The sequence below is a fragment of the Myotis nattereri genome (genome assembly GCF_964212035.1).
Source record: "Myotis nattereri genome assembly, chromosome: 6".
NCBI classification, from domain to species: Eukaryota; Metazoa; Chordata; class Mammalia; order Chiroptera; family Vespertilionidae; genus Myotis; species Myotis nattereri.
This window is the reverse complement of record NC_138081.1, coordinates 17,601,076-17,621,931: the sequence shown is the minus strand read 5'-3', so window position 1 is coordinate 17,621,931 and position 20,856 is coordinate 17,601,076. Positions and strand designations below refer to the sequence as shown.

The window sequence follows — 20,856 nt, the reverse complement described above, 5'->3', positions numbered from 1 at the left end:
TATTAAGAAGGATTAAGTGAAAACATCATGAACTTTGAAAATTATTAACAAATATAAATGCAAAGAGGTTGTTGTTGCTTTATGTGTATAATTTATGAACCGCTACAGTAATTAGCAGTCATATTTTCTGTGAGATAGCTTTACAATGTGCCTTAATTTGTTTGTTCTAAGCACTTTCTTCAAATGAAGATAAAGTGGGAGGTAGAGTTTGCTATTAAGAATTACACTAAGTTACAAGTAGCATAAATAATTTAGAAGTCTTATTTTTTTCTCTTGTAACTGGAAGTCCATAAAGAAGGCTTTCTGGGATTGGCACAGTACTAGTATTGTGGCCATACTATCAGAGGCCCAAGCTCTTTCTGTCTTCTCTCTCAGTCATTCTTAGCTTCTGCTGTCACCTCAGAGTAACACCCTCCAGCATTGCAGTCTCATTCCAGGCAGGAAGAAGGAGAAGTGGGGAAGGGAGTCCCCACTCCTCTTCAGGAAACTCCACTCAGTGTATTGGCTTCTCATTGGCCAAAGGAGTGTCACATGACAATTCCTTTCTGCAAGGGAAGCTGGGAAATGTAGGTTTTTAGCTGGGCACATGGTTCTGTTAGTAGCAAAAAGGGAAGAATGGTGCACTGGCTGGGTGGCTTAGTTGGTTGGAGCATCGTCTCATACACCAAAAGGTTGTGGGTTCAATTCCAGGTCAGGTCATATACTTAAGTTGTGGGTTGGATCCCCAGTCAGGGTGTGTATGGGAGGCAATTGATCAATGTTTCTCTCTTTCCCTCCCTCTCTCTAAAATCAATAAAAACATATCCTCAGGTAAGAATTAAAAAAAAAAAAGAAAGAAGGGAAGAAGAATGAATATTAGGTAGGCACCTAAGAATGTAGACCAGATAGTGTATCTGATCAGTTGATTGAGACAAGGAATAAAGGCATGATAAAAAGTATATGGTATAATTTCCCATATCAATCATCTACTCACATTATAATGCTGTCTTACCATCAGGAAACCTCAGTGACACGCAACAATAAACACCTGAGGTCAGCTCGGGGTCAGCTATGTGGCTCTGCTAAGCTTAGCCAGGCTTACTCACATGTCTGGGGATGGCTGGCTGGCTTTTGGCTGATCTAGACTGGCTTTGGCTGGGACAACTGGGGTGATCAGCTCTGGGGACAGTGTCTATTCCTCAGGCTAGCTCAAACATGTTGTCATGGCAATGAGAGATGCACAAGAGAGCAAGAGGAAACAGGCAAGGCCTCTTGAGGTCTAGCCTTAGAACAGATACACATCATTTCCACTTTATCCTGTTGGCCAAAACAAGTTCATGACTAAGCCCAGAGACAGCATGGAAGGGACAATACAGAGTTATGGCAAAGAGCATGGATACAGGAGGGATGAAGTATTAGGGTCATTTTTACTATCTTGCCATCACCTCTCCATGAGCCCTCAGGTCTATGGGCTCAAATAAACATTAAGTGGCTAAAAACGATTCTCTAGGGAGTGGGATTCATTACATTGACACTCACTCACAGGTCTGCTGCAAAAAAAAGAGTTATGTCCAAGCAGCACGATCACAGTATTTCTTATTTGGGGTTTTGAATGTTTTCCCAGAAAGTAGAGCGACAGTGTCAGAATTTTTAAGAGGTAGAAGAGCCAGGGTGGCAAAGGCTGCATCAGGGTGAGGAGGAGGAATACGAGTCTTTCAGCTGCAGAAATGACCCTTCACTTGAACTTGGCTCTTCACCTAAACTTGGAACTAACATAAAACTAAACCCGTTTCAAAGCCGCCTTTTCTGCACAGTGCTGCTATTGTGCGGAGGGTTGTACAGTTAGCTAGCCTCACAGAATCCATTTCCCTGGGCACATCCTGCAGGATTTCTCTGACCGCTGGTGCGAACACACCAACATGGAGCTCATTTGTCAAGTCGCACTGTCACTCAGCCTCCTTCCTCCTAGAGACACACACTGGGGGGAGGATGTTTCCTCTGGGGTCTTGGGCTTGTCTGTTCATGGTCATATAAGTCACAGCAAGGAGAGAAGAACATATGAGAGAAAAGGAAAGTGTCCGAAGGAAACAGCCAAGTGCACAGACACTGGGCTTGAAGAACAGCTTCAGGGGACGAAGGCCTTCCTTCTCCACGGGAGACGAACAAGAATGCAGTCAGCACAAGGCTCGCACTGGGAGGAAGAAAAACGGCTTTCGAGAGGCCTGAGTTCTACTTTAGATAAGTGAGTACTCCTCTCAGGGCCTCAGTTTCCCCGAACAAGCAGGTGGAACTGGGTGAGAATGAAGTTCCTTCCAACCCTTGGAGTCTGTGTTTAGAGAAAACCCGGAGGTCACCAGCTCAAGGAATTTGTATGGGAGCATGCGTACATCCCCAACCTACATGGGAGATGACAGGCCAGCTGGGCGTTGAGACGACTAGCGTTGAGAGCTCCCAGCCCAGGAGAGTAGGACAATAAGCCCTTGGAGGGTGGGAGAAAGGAGGTACGTGGAGTGTCCCCAAAATGGGGCTGACAAAGAGGGGGGGAAAGAGTACTGAGAGAGTATATTTTGGAAAAGGGGATTCAGAAAACAAGCTTTGCTTCAGGACCCAGAGGCCCTGGGGCACAGAATGCTCTCCGAGCACATGTGAGCATTCACAGCAGACAACCTCGGTTCCCGGATCCACAAAGGGTGGCCACGTCCGACGGGTACAGCAGGTGTCATTTTCGAACTGGATGTGCCGTTCTAAGAGAAGGGATGATTGCATTTAGTAGTCCAGAGCCCTTAAATAAATTGGGTCTAAGCATCCAATCATTGACTAAAGATGGCCTGATCACCCACTAGACACCAGTCACACGTGGGGCATCTTGTTGCCTTCCTGTCTTCAGGACACTGATGCCAAATGCCATCACCTCTCAGCCACGGGTGGAGACCCAGGCCAGGGAGACACGACGGAGGCGCAGATCAGCCCTGACCGGAAATGCAACAGGCAGGCCTCTTGTCTCCCCAGCTTTGCTTCTATAACAAATTTCCTGCTCTGAAATGCCGTCCACAGGCAGGCCCAGGAGCAAGAAAAAGAAGAAGAAAAAAATAGGCCTTTTAAAATTAGCGCACTAGGATATGGAGCTGGCGGGAGGCGGGGATGAAAAGAAGGATCTTGGAAGAACTCCAGCTACTTAATTCCAGCTTTTTCATTCCGATTTGGTGATCTGGGACAGACACATTGATTCACAACTTTATAGTTCTTGTTCAGCAATGATTTATGGGTTGACCAATCTGGGCCTAATCAGTTGGAGAAGGATGGTTGTGTTTTTTTTGGTCCAATAATGTTATATTTATGAGCCCATGAAGTGCACCGTGGCTGCAGCCCAGCCTGCAGACAATAGAACAGAACTTCTAAGATCTCCGAGAGGGAGTTCACAGACCATTTTCTCCTCCCAGATCATGCTTAAAGCTCGGCTGTACATTAAAGGCTTCTGGTGTCATCTCGTGTTTAAACTCCAAGCTGCCTGCCCGTAAATCTTTAACAACTGTGAATGGCTCCGACAGTTTTGAACGTTCCTGGTTCCATCTGCCCATCATTTTTTCCCCCTCTTCTCTCGGACTGTGGAAGTCACCAGCCGTGGCTGGAGCTTCAGACACTGCTGGGCGCTCGCTGGCTACTTCGCAGCTGCCCCGCCGGGGCAGCCTCTGAACATGCGTCCGGAGAAACCGGGCCAAGGCCGTGCAGAGTTCAGCGGGTTATCGTGTGCTTCCGGCTCTACTTGTGGTTATTCTGGTTCAGTAACTATAAAGAAATGAGCAGCCTGGACAGACAGGAACTAGTTGAGAAGCCTGCGTGCTGGGGAGGAAATAGAGGCACTCAGATCAGAAGCGTCTTTGACGGGAAAGATAGTTCCCTTGTCACTCTTTTGGCAGGTGGCTCACAGCCCCCACCTCCAGTCAGCCCCGACCGAGTCATTTGCAGGGTGCCTCTGGGCAGTGGTATCCGACTCCCCGAATTTAGCTTTGGAAGTCTCCTGACAAAGGGTTCACCACTTGCTTTATCCAGAGAAGAGACAGCACTCGGAAATGTCATGAGCATCTGCAGGATGAAGGACACAAAAGCTGGGAAGTCTGAATTCCTGGGCCAGATCCCTAGAAAGAGGCCCAGGCCTCTCCAGAAAGAGGCCTTTTCAGGATCCTGGGAAGATTGGTTACTGTCACTACGGGGTGAACAATAAAGGATCATCGAGACCAGGGATTGGCAAACTTTTTCTGCAAAGGTCAGACAGTAAATATTTTTGGCTTTGCAGATTACCTGCAGTCTCTGTCACGTATTCTGTTTCACAGTGATTTAAAAATGTAAAAGGCCTTCTTAGTTCACACGCTGAATAAGACCAGATTGTGGGCCATCGTCTGCAGACTCAGTTTAGAAAACGATTAAAAAAAATTGTTTTCATTAAAAAGTTTTGAGCTGAAACCGGTTTGGCTCAGTGGATAGAGCGTCGGCCTGCGGACTGAAAGGTCCCAGGTTCGATTCCGGTCAAGGGCATGTACCTGGGTTGCAGGCACATCCCCAGTAGGAGATGTGCAGGAGGCAGCTGATCGATGTTTCTCTCTCATCGATGTTTCTAACTCTCTATCTCTCTCCCTTCCTCTCTGTAAAAAATCAATAAAATATAAAAAAAAAAGTTTTGAGACATCCTCCGTGTGTGTCCACTGTCAGGGGCAAGGGCTGTGTCCACGGAGGTAGACTGGCAGCTCTGGGCAGTCCTGTCCTCAGAGAAACATTTACACAAAGGGAGCCAGCGCGTGCTGTGGTTGGAAGAACACAGGACTCAGGACACGTGAGCTCCCAAACCAGCTCAGCTCCACATCTATCCGGTGCCCCTCAGCAGGTCCCTGGACCTGGTAAGCCTCCTGTAGGGTGGCACAGTGTAGGGCAGTGATGGCAAACCTATGACATACGTGTCAAAGGTGACACGCGAACTCATTTTTTTTGGTTGATTTTTCTTTGTTAAATGGCATTTAAATACATAAAATAAATATCAAAAATATAAATCTTTGTTTTACTGTGGTTGCAAATATAAAAAAATTTCTAAATGTGACACGGCACCAGAGTAAAGTTAGGGTTTTTCAAAATGCTGACACGCCGAGCACAAAAGGTTCGCCATCACTGGGTAGGGGGTCAGGCCTGATGATGCCAGCGCCCTCCTACATGTGAAACTCCATGTAGCCACCTCAAGTGCTTTTTGGAACAAAGTGGGATATAAAAGGGAGGAGTGGATCAAGTCTGTTAGATCTGTTCATTCCAGCTCAAAGCACAGCCAAGTCTGAGGCGACCACCCATCAGAAAACCCCGGAGCCGCTGGGTGCAAACCCTGCCTGGGGAGACATGGGAGGTATGCTCGGCCTGGGGGCGCCTGCATCCCTGGCCTGCTCACCATGGAAACAAGGGATGCAGCCCGTGCATCGCCAAGAATCCGGGCAGCTGAGCGAGCCATGCCATTGTGGGCAGACACCGAGGCTCCCAGAAAACAAGCACAGGCGAGGCCTGGAAGCAGCAGCGGAGGCAGGTCATCGTGACCTTCCCTCCCGGCCGGCCGGCACCAGACTGGTTGACGGGCGGGTCTTCGTCTCCATGCAGGCAGCCAGGCGGCCCTCAGGAAGCGAGAGGTGGAGCCCACCACGGCCGGGTGAACCCCGGGGCTGCTCCCTCCATCAACATTCACTCTGCACCAGCTCCAGGCAGGAATGGTGTTGGCATAGCAGGGACGGGGACCGGGTAAACAGGATCCATGCCTGCTCCTCCGGAAGGGCTGGCTGGGCCAGAGAGCACGCGGGCAATAGAACAGCACTTGGTGCGTTTTGAAGATAAAAGCTGGAGCCGAGAGCCTTGGAAGATGCTCCTGGTGGCCCCTCATCAGAGGCTTTGCAGTCTGGCTGTGTGGAGATGGTTTGAGCCAGCCTCATCCCTGAAAGCCACGGCTGGAGTCAGCATGCTTGCTGGGCCCTTGCTTTACAGGAGGCTCAGCAAATACCCCTGGGACTCAGGATCCTAATGTGGGCGCCACAGAAATGGCAGAAATTCTGGCATTTTCTGTTTCTCTAAGCAGAGCTGGTTGTTTAAGTCAGGTAGCCGAGGGACTAAGGAGCAAGAGGCGGGCAGGAAATACAATTATGGCCAAGTCACTTGTACAAGCAATGTGGTTAATGACGTTGACCTTAAAGGACCCGGAGGTTATTGGTACTTTGGAGGCACCAGGTTGGCACAACCCTCCTGGCCTCTTTTCTCATCCACTCTTCCCTATACCTTGCCTTTTCCTCCATGGTCTCCTCTCCCCGCCCCCCCCCCCCACACACACACACACACACCCCATATGCACAGCCTCATCAGTGCTGCGGGCCGGTGCGGGAGAGGCAGGGAGGGGGTGGGCAAGGTCCCCTGTTTTCCAGTTTACCGTTCCAGTTTGCTGGCATTTTCTCGTTTTTCAGAGACCTGTTACTTCCAGAGAGCAACGCTGCTGCCACCCCAGGGAGAACCACCTGCCCAAGGCAGCTGGGCTGCCCCAGGTCTCTGACCTACTTCTGAGAGGGAGAAGTCCTCCATGAGAGGCAGCCCCAGGTGGCGGCCCAGCCAGAGCCTTGGAGACAGACCATTCCAGGCTGTTGGTTACCAGCTGTGCGGCCATGGGCAAATCACAGGATCCTTTTGTGCCTCAATTTCCTGGTCAAGGAAATGGGCTTATAAGCCCTTGTTCCCAACCTCTCCTACAGAATTACTGTGAGAAGTAAAGGAGAACCTGTATATGGAGCACACAGCACAGGGCCAGGCACCTCCCAGGAGTCTGAGAGGTGTTAGAACAGAAGTCCTTTAGTTAATGGGCGTGGCTGAGGGCAGGTCCCAGGGCTGGCTTCCTGTCTCCCAGCGTGACCACACACACCGTTAACCTGTTCTTATCCAGGGCCTAACAGCCCACCAGGAAGGCTCAGAAACCCAACCCGTGGGCACTCTGCAGTGGAGACATCCCCCAGGGACACTCTCCCATTGCCACGCACTCGTTTGTTGTGCAGCAGCACTGCTGTTGAGCCGCAGCAGATGAGAGAGCCAGGTGCCCGAGCCCACCTGCGGCGGGGCCCAGAGGGCGAGCCCTCCTCTGCAGCTGTGAGGACTGCCCACGCGTCTGCTGCTCCGTGCGCTCATGGCTGGCCAAGCCTGCTCCCCGGCAGACAGCTGCTATCTTTAGCTGGACCACTGCTTTGACTCCAGTCGCTGCTGCCGCTTGTCATTTGCCTATTCGCCGTCAGCTGCGTTCCCACCCTTCTTCGCTCTGTTCTGTGTCCCAGGGGCCAGGGTCCCACAAACTGCATTCCCCAGACTCTCTCCAACAGGCTTGCAGCTAGATCTCTGGTAGGTGTCCCAGGAGGCAGCAACAGAGCTGGCGAAGTGTGAGGGTGATGGGGCAGTGTCTGCAGTGGCAGGGGCTGTGGCCTGGCGGAGTCACTCCTGGGTTCCCGCTGAAGCAACGCATCTCTGAGCAGGGCCTTTGGAGTCACACATCCGTGCCCTCTTGGCTCCTGCAGCCCACGGCTGGGAGAACTTTCCCACAGTTTCTCGTTTGGGGGCTCCATACCTCTCTCCATGCTCCCCCAGCTTCCAGCAGCCTGGCTTCCAATTGCTCAGTGACATCCCCTCTATGTGGCAAACCTGGGGAGCTCTGTGTCCTGGCCAATCCAGACTAATGGACCATTTGAGTGACCATCCAGGATTCACTGTTCGCGGTGGCTTTGCGCCTCTCCAATCTGCCCCACGGTGTGCTGGTTTAAAGTTTAGCCTTCAGACAGCAAGCTTGTTCTTATTTCCCCTTTTTCCAGGTTCTTCAATGGAACCGCCCGAGGCCCCTGTGCTTCTCCTACCGTTCATTCACTTCCCCTTTCTGAACCTAATGCAGCCACAGCAGCATCCTAAAACAAGAAGCACGCCCTCCGACCCAGCAATCACACCTCTAGGAATTTACCTTAAAACATAACTACAGAAGAGAAAGACATGCATGCCCCAGATACAGTCATCACGGCCCTGCTTATCATCGTGAAAAATTGGAAGCACAAATAGGAAATTGGTTATGAAAATTTCACTTCCTATCTAACATGGGCAAATCTATGATCAAGGTAAAAAGCAAAACAGGCTACAGAACAGCAGACATAGTATGAGCACAGTTAAGCAGAGCCGCACACACGGATGCATTTGTGCAGAGACAGATGTTTCAAACAGCAATTGCCCAATATCTCTTGGGTGTGGAATTTTGGGTGGGCATTATGGTCTTCTTTGTTCTCCTCTGTATTGTCTTAATTCTTACAATTGATGTGTCCCTTTTACAAAATACTGTTTTATTGGGAAAGGCGGTATGCTGGGATAGCAGCAGTGAACAAAACAGACAAAACTTCCTCCCCTCGTGGAGCTGATAGTCCAGTTAAAAAAATGAAGGAAGACACATAGTGTGTGGGAGGTGATCAGTGGGAGGCAAAAATGTAAGAAAGGAGGGTAAGAAATGCAGCTGAGAAATGAACGGTTCGGATTAGGGAAGGGGTTACCACTGTTGAAAGAATGGTGCTGTTTGAGCGAAGGCCTGAAGGAGGTAAGGGAGCAAGCCATGTGATATAGCTGGGGGAAGAGTAGTCTAGCCAGTGGTCGGCAAACTGCGGCTCGCGAGCCACATGCGGCTCTTTGGCCCCTTGAGTGTGGCTCTTCCACAAAATACCGACTTCTGCGCGTGGGCCACAAAATTTCAATCGCACTGTACGTGCACTCCCGCACGTGGTATTTTGTGGCAGAGCCACACTCAAGGGGCCAAAGAGCCGCATGTGGCTCAAGAGCCGCAGTTTGCCGACCACTGGTAGGCTACAGAAATAGCCAGTGCAGAGGCCCTGAGGTAGGAATATGCCTGGTGTACAAGAGAAGCAGCAGGAGGCTTGTGTGACTGGAGTGGAGGAAAGTGTTAAGAAATGAGGTCAGGCAGATAATAGGAGACCAGATTATGTAAAATGCTGGCTCTTACTGTGAATGAGATAGAAGCTACTAGAGCAGCGGTTCTCAACCTATGGCTCTCGACCCCTTTGGGGGTCGAACGATCCTGTCACAGGGGTCGCCTAAGACCATCGGAAAACACATATATAATTACATATTGTTTTTGTGATTAATCACTGTGCTTTAATTATGTTCAATTTGTAACAATGACATCGGGGGTAGCCACAACATGAGGAACTGTATTAAAGGGTCTCGGCTTTAGGAAAGTTGAGAACCACTGGACTAGAGAGTCTTATGCAGAGGACTAAGCTAATCATAAATATTTTAAAAGACCACTCTGGCTGGTCTGTGAGAATATGGCAGGAGCAGGGAGGCCAGCAGGGAGGCTATTGCAATAACTCAGGTAAGAGAGGATAGTGGCTTAGGCTAGATGGTAGCAAAGGATATTGTGAGAAGTGGTGGATAATGGACCTCTTTAGAAGGTAGAACCCATGTGATTTGCTGTTGGATTGATGTGGGTATGAGAGATAGGGAAGAGCCAAGGATTACCTCAAAGTGAGAGGGAAAACGTTCTTAAATCACTGCTCCATCCAGTATGGAATCCCTTCTGCTGCAGCATCAGTAGCTCCCCGCCTGGTCTCTGCTTGCATGCCTTCAGAAACAGGCCCCTCACTACCTCACAAAGATGAGCTGCTGTAACTGCTGGTAAATTCTCCCTTGGTTCAGGTGTGCCATTCTCTGCCATTGGACTTATGCCGATGTTCCGCTTGCCACTTTGAACCACTGTGCGCTTGTCTTATGCTGTGCCAACCCTAACAACTCCCTAAGCCTTGGGAAAAACACAGATCAGGGCAGTTTAGCATCATTCAGAGGGAAGTTTCAATCTAAAATCTACAAAACCAATGTTCCTTTTTTTCTGCCGAGCCCCTTCAAATTTTTATTTTATTTTTTTAAACTCAATTCCATTCCCCTCCAAGCTCCTGGGCACTGGCAGGTTTTCCCTGGCTGTACCTTCTGCAAGGTGAAGGCCAGTCCTGCTCCTACCATCCCGTTCAGCCCCATCTCCAAACGCCCAGCCCAGGCCCAGTGTCTATGGCCCTACTCACCCAGGACAGGAGCTCGGACCTCGCTCTGCTCTCCTGGATGAAACGAGCGTGATATCAGCTCCCTCCTCTGATCGCCACAGTCCGAATCTCACATATATATACACACAGTGGCATTCTGACCATAGGAGGATTCAGTCACGGGTTCTGAACGTGGGATTTATATGTCAGCCCCTCTTTGTTCCTGAAAGATCTCATCTCAGCATTTTTATTTTCAACCTCATACCAAAGGAGCCCACTGAAATGAGGACAAAAGGCTGTGTGACGGCGCCAGGAGTGGAAACCCGCTGCTGAAGCTCCCTGTTGCCAACGTAGCTGTTTCTTCAGCTAAAGGGCAGAACGAAGGCCAGTGACTGTGGCCATGGATCCTCTTCCTGAAAAAAAGAAGAGGGGAATGCCTTGTCCCTCCGAGACCGAAGGGCAGCTCAGACCTGAGTGTGTGACTCTCACTCCCCCGGGGCCTCCTGACCCAGCACAGGGGAGGGGAAGTAGCAGTACCCACGAGCCATAGAAGGGCAGTGGGCAGACATCAGCTCCATGTCTGGTCCTGATAGACCCTGGCAGCGCAGAGGCTGCCATGCCCACTGCACACAGATGAAGAGACTGAGGCCAGATGAAGAGAGGGGTGACGTGGCTGTCCCAAAGCCTAGCCCAGGAAGCCTGGCCTCAATGGGACTGCCATTTCCGCCACCCTCTGCTACTTCTCCCCAACCCCTTCAAACTGTTGCCACACTGGAACCTGATCACTCCCCCTCCCCCACTCCCCCCCCCCCCCATGTGAGCCTGGAGCTCCGGGCAGAAAGAAGCCTATTCTATTCATCCATGTGTCCCCAGGGTCAGCAGCAGTGTAGACACTCAATTAAGGTTTGTTGAAGCTTCTGTTGGAAGTGGGTGGCTAGACCTAATACGCCCTGGCTAAAAAAAAACAAAAACAAAATAACACCTCCCCCAAGGAGCTGCAGGGAAAGTTTTGGTGAGAGGTTGAGCCATCTAGGCCACTGTGGGGTGCAGAGACAAGTGGCATTCCTGGGAAACAGCCGCAACTGGAAGCAGCAAGAATCCCACAGCAGACAGCCCCTCCCTACCCTCCCTACTGGCTCGCTACTCAGCATGTCTTGGGCCAGTAGCCTCAGCATTCCCCTGGAGCTGAGTGGAAATGCTGAGTCTCAGGCCTCGCCGCAGAGCTGCTGAGGCCCAAACCGCACCTCCGCAAGCTCTCCAGGTGGTTCCTACGCGCAGAAACCAAACAGCCCGCCTCGGCGCACCAGCTGGGAGCCTGCAAATGTTCAGGGGTGGGATTGTACTCTGTGCCATGTGGTTTCTGCCCCCAGATTTGCTTCTGGAAGAAGAGCAGTATGTTTGCTTTGGGCAAACGATTAGACTTTATTAAAATTCTAATTCCAATAGGAAGGTGAGAGGGCCCTGGCTCGGTGTGGGAAGTCAGATCCTGGAAGCAACCAGTTATTCCAGATTTCTGAAATTCCATCCAGGTCTCAGCCCGGGGACACTGGCAGGATCTGGAGACATTTTCTGGTTGTCACCATTGGGAAGGGTGGTATCCAGTGAACAAAGGCGGGGGATGCCGGCTTCCTCCATATGCCAGTCACTCCTGGCTGGGTTCTGGCTTCCATCCAGAGAAAAGGGGTGGGTTTACCAAACCGGGGATATCAGGGGGTTTTAGGAAAGAATCATGAGAACCTTTCGAAGCTTCTTCTTCACAAGCATGGGAAAAGCTGGCCGAAACTGAAGGAGAAAGGAGGCTGGACAAGCAGCTAGGAACAGGAAGAGCGGGCCCTGGGGAGGAAGAAACGCACGCGGCAGAGAGGGCCGCTGCCAGGCAGTACATATAAAAACTTTATTACACAAAATATTTTCTTGTTCATAAGAACGACTTAAATACCCCGCCCTTCTCCAGATACATCAGTTTTTTCACTTCTCTATTTTCCAAACGTCTTGAAATGCGGTTATAATGAGAAAAAAAAATAAATTTTCCCCAAACTTTTTTTTCTTTAAAGAAACATGTAAACGTTACCAGAGGTCGGATACACCATCAGCAACTCGCGAGAGGAAGGCTGGGGCTGCCGTGAGCGGCTGCTTCTGTAACCGGCTGTGCACCTGCCCTCCCTCCGCACTTCCCAGAAGCCACAGGCGCGGCCTGCGAAAGGCTGGTTCTCTAAGCATCTTTCCCACGGTCCCACTGCCGACTGGGGGCGCCCTTCCTGCCAGGAGTTCAAGGCCTTTTCCAGAACAAGAGAAGGGCCTGTGAGGGGCCTGGAGAGTCCAGAGGCGAGGGGCAGGCAGCCTGAGAGCTGAGAAAGCCTCGCATGGGAGAGGTGTGGGCAGTGACATCATTTCAGATGGAAAGGCGCGTGGAGGTCCGTTCCCCTAAGGAGGTTGATAGAGTGATTCCCTCTTCTGCTGGGTTTGCTGGGCTGGTGGGTGACGGACAGGATGCCGGGTGCCCTCCAGGACCCCCTTCCTGAGGTGGTTCAGATGCCCAGCTGAGTGCCCGCTGCACTGTCATCCGCCCCATCAGGCAGGGGCTGGGGCTGGGGCCCCAGGGACGAGGCCAGTTTGGTGAGGGCCTTCGCTATGACGTCCAGGTGGCCGTTCATGGCCCGCAACTCCACCAGGATGTCCCCAACATTGGCTTCCAAGCTCGCAGGGGCGGCGGTGACGGGCGGAGCGGCGGGAGGCAGGGAGGTCCCCGGATCCTCTGCGCCCTCCTCCCTGGCCGATGCTCCCGGGCGCTGGGCGCGGCCCCTCTCAGGGCCCTGGACGGGCACCGGCCACACCCGCTCCTCCCCGCGGCCGCCAGGAGGGGTGGCCGAGGGGCAGCCCGGCAGCCAGTCAAGGAGGCGCGGGGCAGCCTCTGGAGAGGAGGCCACCACAGAGTAGAGGCCGGTGCGCCTGGGGGCACCAGGGCCAGGGGGTGCAGGGGCTGTGGGGAACTGAGGGGGCAGCAGCGGGGGCAGCACGGAGGGGCCTGGAGAAAACGCCTGGGGCTCGCAGGAGGAGGAGGGGGAAGGCAGAGCGGTGGCGGAGGGCCCGGGTTCCTCAGAGGAAAGAAACAAGGTCGAAGACTGGGAGTCCAAGGTACTGGGCTCGGAATCTGCCAAGGAAGAAACGAGAAAGGGTCACTCAGGCATTATGGTCTGCTGCAAGCCCAGCTCCACGCTGGGGGCTGAGGAAGAAGGTGAGAGAGCAACGTGGACAGGTGTGGCCCAGCACTGGGATGCAGAGGCCGGGAGAACCGCGGGGTCCCCATGGCACCTCAGCGGGTGAGGAGCTCCCCTGGGGTCAGGAGAGGCGGCACTCCTGTGCAGACAGCAGAGAGTTCCAGGCAGGAGCGGGAGCTGCAACCTCTTTGGAGGCAATCTTGCCCAGGACAGTGCGTGCAGACAGTGGAAGGAAGGCCCTTCCACTCTTCTCAGAAGCAGAAGTGGGTTAACCAGACAGCCCCTCACTGCCCCAGCAAAGCCAGGCTCCCAGAGGGGAGTTGAAAGGGTTTGGGGTCGGGACCCAGAAGTCCTTAGTGCCGATTCTCGCTCTAAAAGACTTGATTTCATTTCCCCATCTGTACAGGAAGGCCGGACCCAGTGGCCCCTGGGGACCCTCCTAGGACCTGCCGTCGGAGGTCTTCAACTTGAAGCCTTGATCTAAGTTCACAGTGGGCAGCACTTGACAAACCTACCTTTGCTGCTTCTCTCCCAATCCCCTGCCTCCAGGTAGAAAGTGGGCGACAGCTCTTTGTGACTGGGCTTACCCGCCTCAGATCAAAGGACCCACATCAATGCCGATGACCTAACCCAGCCGTCTCAGCCGCCTTGCTTGCTGCTGTGGGCACAACGGTCCATGCTCACCCTAGAAGCTGTTCTGCATTTTACCAGAGCCATGTCTCGGAGGCCTCTGCCTTCCGTTCTGCATTGTCTGTTTGGGTGCCCACCTGTACTCCCTGCCCTTCAGGGATTCCACGCCCTTCAAGGGCAGAACCTGCTTGGCTGCCTGGGTGTATGATGCCGGGGAGAGTGCCATGATGAGAGTCAATGAGTCGACACATCCCCCATTGCATGGGAACACGTGCGCTCTTAACACTCGTCATGGGTGAGCTGTTCTTTCGGCTGCGTCTGGCAGAGCCTCAGAGGAGCCCTAATCAGCTGGTGAGAGCTTGTTTCCTCACCCGTCCTGACTTCAGCTCCCAACAATGTCCTCGCAGGCCCCAGATGTCCGGTGCCCAGTTTGTGTGGTGGGGAGTGAGGTCTGATGGGACCAGGGAGGCAATTGTTCTCAGAGGGACAACCTTTGAGGAGAAGCCACCCACGTGCCTGCAAACCTCTCTGGTAGAAATGGCCCGGGTACTGTCTACTGTTGGCTTTCGTAGAACTGCCTCTCCTCCACCAAAACATAACCCCTCGGGTATCTGTGATGATCTTATGTTGCAAACCAAGAATCACACACACCTCTAAGCACGTAACTCCTGTGAGCTGGAAAGGATAAAGGAGAAACCCTCCAAACTGTTGGATCTGCTTTTGCTTGAGAAAGATGTTAATGAGCTTCACACATCCAGCTCTTGCAGCAGACAAGAGCCCTTTATATGAAACCAAATCGAAGTCTCGTGTGTAAAATGGAATAGAGGCCAGCACGCAGAATGTTCTAGGGCAGCATTTCTCAAACTTGACTGTGCATGCCATTCCCCGGAGACATTGTTAAAGGGCAGGTGGTGATTCAGCAGGACGGGGGTGGAGCCTGAGACCCTGCATTTCCAGCCAGCTCCCAGGTGATGAGGATGCTCCCGGTGGGGACCATAGCTGGGGTAGCAAAGGTGTAAGCCAAAGGGACAAGCTTGGCAAATAAAGGCTAGGATTCATGATTGTAGACATCAGAGTAACCAGGTGTAGAAGAGCAACCTGGAAACCTAATATGATCATGAAAATAGTAATAGTGTTGATGCTGATGAACACTCAGCTGCCAGGGGAACAGGGAGGTGACCTCACCTGCCATTACCGTAATAGCCTCCAGCAAAGCCTTGAACCATGAACACTGGCTTGAGGGGTGTGTGTGTGTGTGTGTGTGTGTGTGTGTGTGTGTGAAGATTCTTAAAGAGAAAAAAGCCCTTCGCTGTTGTTTCAGCTAAAACTTCAAAAAAATAAAAAACACCTCAAGTTGTCAGGACTCACCCCCAACCTGAATGGCAAATAGAATTTAAAAACTAAAGCAACTTTTGAGCAAGTACATCACCTTCCAGAACTTTCACCTGGCTGTCAGGAAATCCGGTGGCAGCAAAAATCTGGGCTAAATGATTTATAGGTCTCTTCCATCCACAACTGATCATTTTATCCCTGATTTGGGACATAAACTTTTGAATCAGTGACATCATTTTTATGCAGCTTCAGTGATTGCTACAAAATAATGTCAGGATCTTGCTGTTACAGACACTGCTCTTTGTGGAGGATGGGGGCTCTCAGGTGCAGAGGGTCGATTAATCAGACTCTTTAGTTCCTTCCTTCACCCCCTCACTTGGTCTCTGATCCTTATCCTGCTTTATTCGTCTCCTGAGAATGATGAGCACCTGACATTTTATGATTTTTTTGTTAACTAGAATGCAAGCCCTATGAAATGAGAGACTCTGCTTATTTCATTCTCTGCTGCGTCACCAGGGCCGAAATTGTGTCTGGCATGGAGTAGATGCTCAATAAATACTTGTTGAATGAATGCCATATAATCATCATCGGGCCAGAAATACAACTCCAAATGCAATAAACTGATCCAGCTGCATGTCGTTTACTCATTCGGTGCTTCGACTATTTATGGAGTCTATACAATATTTGGGACACACTTATACTAAAAAAAAAACTTATTCTTTGTTTATCTGACATTCTAATTTAACTGGGTGTCCCATATTTTATCTGGCAACCTTATGGGAAGTTGATTTTTTTCATCCTGTCTCATAGAAGAGGAAACGAAAGCAAAGATGGGTTTGGTGTTTTCACAGAACTGCAGAGTTAGGAGAAATCTTTGTCATGACTGGATTAATTACTTAAGAGGTGTTTTCACGGAATTTCATAGTTAGAAGGAATCTTTGACGTGACTGGATGAATTACTTAAGACGTGGAGATGAAGGCCAGTGAGAGAAAGGAACTCGCTGTTTCATGACACAGCTGAGAACAGTCTCTTCTCTCCTTGCCATCTATCATTCAGTTACAGAACCAATAGGTACTGAGGGCCTACTATGTGCTAGATGCTATACCAGGCCTGGTAAACACAGCCGGACCAAACAGCGTCCCTGCCCTGAAGGAGTGTTCAGGTTGCCATCTGGGGGATCGGACTGGGGTAGAAATCCAAAAAAGCTGCCCAGCAGATGGCCACCAGCTAGTAGTTAGCAGTGGCTTGCTCGGAAAGCTTGGAGCCTTGGCCTTTCCTGGGTGTATTCGAGGCTGGTGTGTGAAAAGCTCAGACCAAGCTTCCCAGGTCTGGCACTCTTTCTTCTCCCCACTGCCATCCCATCTCACTCACACACAATCAAGCACTTGGGGGGGATGCTACTTCTTGAGATGGGGAAGATTAAGTTCAACTAAATGTCAGTGATTCTGGCTCCTGTTACTATCCTGCAAATATCTTCACAAAAGTCAGTTTTAAAAAGTGAATAATATATATGTAAATATATACCATAGACATATTAAATATATATTTATATATCCTAGATGTTAAATATATGGTAAATACATATTTAATTGCAAATCAAAATTATGAATTGAAAGACATATTTAAAATATATATAAGAAAATATATGTAAATACATGTTGAAAATATATAAAAAGCATTTAAGAAGTGTTCATTCTAGAAATGAAAGAATTGCAAATTAAAATAATACTGATTATGAATTGAAATAATTATGAATAATGAGTTGCTATTTTTCACTTGTAAAATTTTCTAAGTATCCTCACGCTGATGCTCACTGCTGGCCAGCTAGGCAGGGAAGACGCGTTCTAAGATATTGTTTGTGGTCGAGTAGGTCAGTACATCCTCTCCGGAAAGCAATTTACAAATACATGCTCCACTGCTTAGTGAGACAAGGAAATTGCCAAATCATATTATGTGGATGCCTTCAACTGCCTGTAAAAAACTGTGCAAAGTAAGGATTCAGAGAAAACACATCTAGATGTTAGGCACGTGATGAGATTATACTTTTCCGAATTTTCAAAGATTTCTGCAGCCACCAGGTGCAGATATGCCTTCCTTTGTCACCTATCTTTAGCAGAATGTGACCACTTCCTACCAAGCCTGCAGGGCACGGCCTTCTGACCACTTTCTGTCCAATGTGATTGCTGAATAAGGCTGAATCGTTTCTGGGCTGGCAACTGTTTTACCTTTTGTACACCCACTTGGCACCAACCTGGGACTTTGGCTTTCTCTGCAGGGGTGGGGGGGGTGGGGGCCTGTGGAAGAGTTGAAGTGTAAGGCCAGAGGGCTATGGGAACCTGCCATTCATTTGCAAATGTGCCCTTACCATCATCTCCCTAAATCCTGTTCCTCTCCTTGTCTTCACCTTCTTAGTAAATAACCTTCCATTTGTTCATCCAAGCCTCCAGGACTAATCCTTGACCGCTCTCTTTCCCTAACCCCACCCCCATCTGCCAGCAATGATTATAGGATAAGCTCTGCCTTCAAATATATCCAGCATCTGACCATTTCTCACTGTCTTCTCACTGTCTCCAGGCAGTGGCCCAACGACTGGGGGCTGAGCTGAGACAAGAAAACAGGTCTCCTGAGTTCCTGTTCAATGTTTCCTCTCCACACCCAAGAGCCCACATGATCTGAATGAATCCTTTAGAATGCTCCCCTACTCACTGCATGTCCCAGCCCTCCTGGCCACCCTCCACCACTTGTTCGGGAAAATCATCTGCTGAGGTCTAGCTATTAGATAACAGCTAAATTTATTCATTAATTCATGCAACAAATATTCATTGAGCACCTACAGTATGTCCAGCAGAATGCTCCATCATGTGCAAAACCAGACTTAAATCTCATGGTGGGGGGACATGAAATCATCAAATAATTGCACAAATATGTAATTACAACAGTGACACAATCTACATGCTATAAACATCTGAAATAGAGGGTTGACCTAATGAAGGAAGATTCCATGAGGAAATGCTGATTGAGCAGAATCCCGAAGGATAAGTAGTTAAGCAAGAAGAGGGGGGAAATATTGAAGTGTAAGCAAGGGGCAGTGACAAGAGGGAATATTGCAAATATGTGGGCCTTGTAGAGAAAGCCAGAGTGACAGGAGTGTAGAGAGCAAGGTAAAGGAAGCATGAGGTAAGATGTTCAACAGGTGAACAGGGGACTGGAGATGCAGCAGATAACATACACTGCCAGTTGTTATCCATTCTCCTCCTACACCTCCTTTTTAGCTGGACCATAGCACTTAGAATAAAGATTACATTTCCCAGCCTCTCTTCCAGCTAGCTCTAGCCGTGTCATTAAATTTGGGGCAGAAGGATGCAAGTAGAAGTGCTGTGTGCAATTCCTCCTTCCTGTGCCTGGAATTTGGTTGCGGTGGCTGGTGCTCAAGCAGCCCTCTTGGGCCATGAGGTGAAAACCATATGCTAAGCATGATAGAGCAGAGAACTGAATCCCTGATAACCTTGAGGAATTGCTCCAACAACCCTTGCTCATTTAACTGCAGGTTCTTCATATCTATTATATAAAAAGCTGATGGTCATCACGCCATCATGCCGTAATGACCAATCAGCAGGAGGCTGTGTGCACGGGGTGGGTGGGGACTTGACTCTGGAGGACTTGACCGGAGGTGGGGGTGGGTTTCTGGGTCCCGCCTCCCATGGCAGCAGCGGCCGCAAGACTCTTTCTGGGTCCCGCCGAGCTGCGGGACTCTGGGTCCTGGGTCTTGCACGATTTCAAATGCTGGGCCCATTGTGAGAAAATAAAATCTAATCTGTCCAAATCCCTGTTAAATTGGGTTTTCTGTGATAGCCAAACCAAATCCTGATACATGTGGCCTTGTTGAACTTGTTAAGGAGTTTTGTCATTATCCTAAGCAATGGAAAGCTTTGGAAAAGTTTTAAGCATAAGGGTATGTGTGTGACATGAGTAGTTCTGTTTTTTGAAAAGTTCACCTGGCAGCACTGAGCAGTGAGTAGACGGAACAGGAGCAGGGAGACCAGTAAGGAGGCTCCAGGTGCAGGTGAGAAATTACAGAATGACAGTGGTTTTTGTTAGAGTTGTAGCTCTGGGGATGCCGAACAGTAGATTCTACAGAAAGCTGGGACATGGAAACATTAAGTCTTACTATCGGCAGGGCGAGGAAAAGGAGGCAAAGAAAAATGGGTACCCTAGCTGGCTGCTGTTTCAGTGCAAGATCCCAGAAATTCTGACTGCAGAAGGGGAACTTTCCCTTTCTGGTTCTCTGGAGTCTGGGTGGCCCCTTCCCAGCCCACACCCAGCCCTCCAGCATAGCTCAGCTCTGACACACCTCACCAGAGGCGGCCCTCGGGAACAGTTTCCCAGGAGCCTGGAGGGAGGAGAAACTGCATAGCCTTGGGGAACCAGAGAGGCAGAGGTCTGTGGGAAGAGGACCAGACCTGTCTGCGGGAGAAGCGACGTCTCTCAGCACGACGGCCGGGCCCCTGCCTTTGATGGTTCAGACTTGGCTGGGTTGCTGCCTGCTCCTTTCAGGATGCCCGGGACACAAAAGGGAGGGTTGAGTGTCTGATGAACTCAGCCCAATAATATTCACTTCTTTTATTTTCCAGGAACGTCATGAGAACCACAGGGCAATCTTCTGGTTTTAAGACCTGATGAGTCAAGTCTACAAATACCTCTGACTCAATCTGATCCCAAGTTCTCACCAGGCATCTCTCAGGAACGTGGCTCAGCAGGAGGGCAGCCCCAGCAGGGGAGAGGAGGGCTGAGGAGGGCTGGCTGTCCTGGAGACAAGGGGATTCCCGACTTGACACTGACCATTCCCACAATAGGAGCCAACATTTACTGAGTGCTCACTGTCTCCATGCGACGTGTTCAATGATCTCTTCTCATCTGCGTGGCAAACTATGGAGTAGGTTCTGTTCTCAGTCCCATTTTACTGTTGGGAGAACTGAGGCTCTGGTGTGTTAAGAACCCTGCTCACCGTCACAGAGCTGGGGTGTGAGTCAAGGCAGCTGATGCCAGAGGCCAGTCCCTGTGCAGGAGGGAAAGTGCTTTCTGGGGTTTTTGCAGGCACGGAAGGAGTGCTGAGAAGGAGGCTAACATCTGTAGAGGGTCTGCTACCCTTAAGGCCTGTGATCTGCATTTAAAATCACCTGGAGAGCTTTGTAAATATTATTGATGCCCCCAAACAATTACATTAGGATCTCCAGGGCTGGTGCCCAGGCATCCTGCATTTTAAAAGCACCCAGGTCATTATACTGATACCCAGCTAGAGTTTCTCAACAATGACCCTCAACTCATTTGCAAATGGAGAAATTGAGGCTCTCAGAGTTTGGAGAGTTTGGACAAAGCCCATGGCTGACAAGACCCACGTCCCAAAGTTGGTGGCTGACTCCCCCATCAGTGCTCATCATGTTGACCCATTCTCTCTCATATCTGGGCCTCCTCTATTTTGAAAGTGTGTGAATTTTTTAAATGTAAACCTCTTCTGCAATTTGCATTCTTTTTTTTTTTTTTTTTGGTTCAAGTTCAAGTGCTATTTAGCCAGTTGCCTGAGAGTAGCAGTGCAGTCTATAGCCACTGAGTAGGATGGGCTGGCCCA

General features: G+C 50.2%; 1 protein-coding gene across 1 annotated transcript in view; it reads right to left on the bottom strand.

The window, feature by feature from the left end:
- The window catches only part of LOC308521578 (7SK snRNA methylphosphate capping enzyme-like), a gene marked incomplete at its 5' end in the record, with an annotated part of 69,384 nt that extends 59,352 nt beyond the window's left edge, over positions 1 to 10,032 (bottom strand). The window contains one exon of the mRNA XM_081094643.1: positions 9,997 to 10,032. Coding sequence (XP_080950769.1) covers positions 9,997 to 10,032 — 36 coding nt within the window. The remainder of the gene's footprint in view (positions 1 to 9,996) is intronic.
- Between the last annotated feature and the right edge of the window lie 10,824 nt (positions 10,033 to 20,856).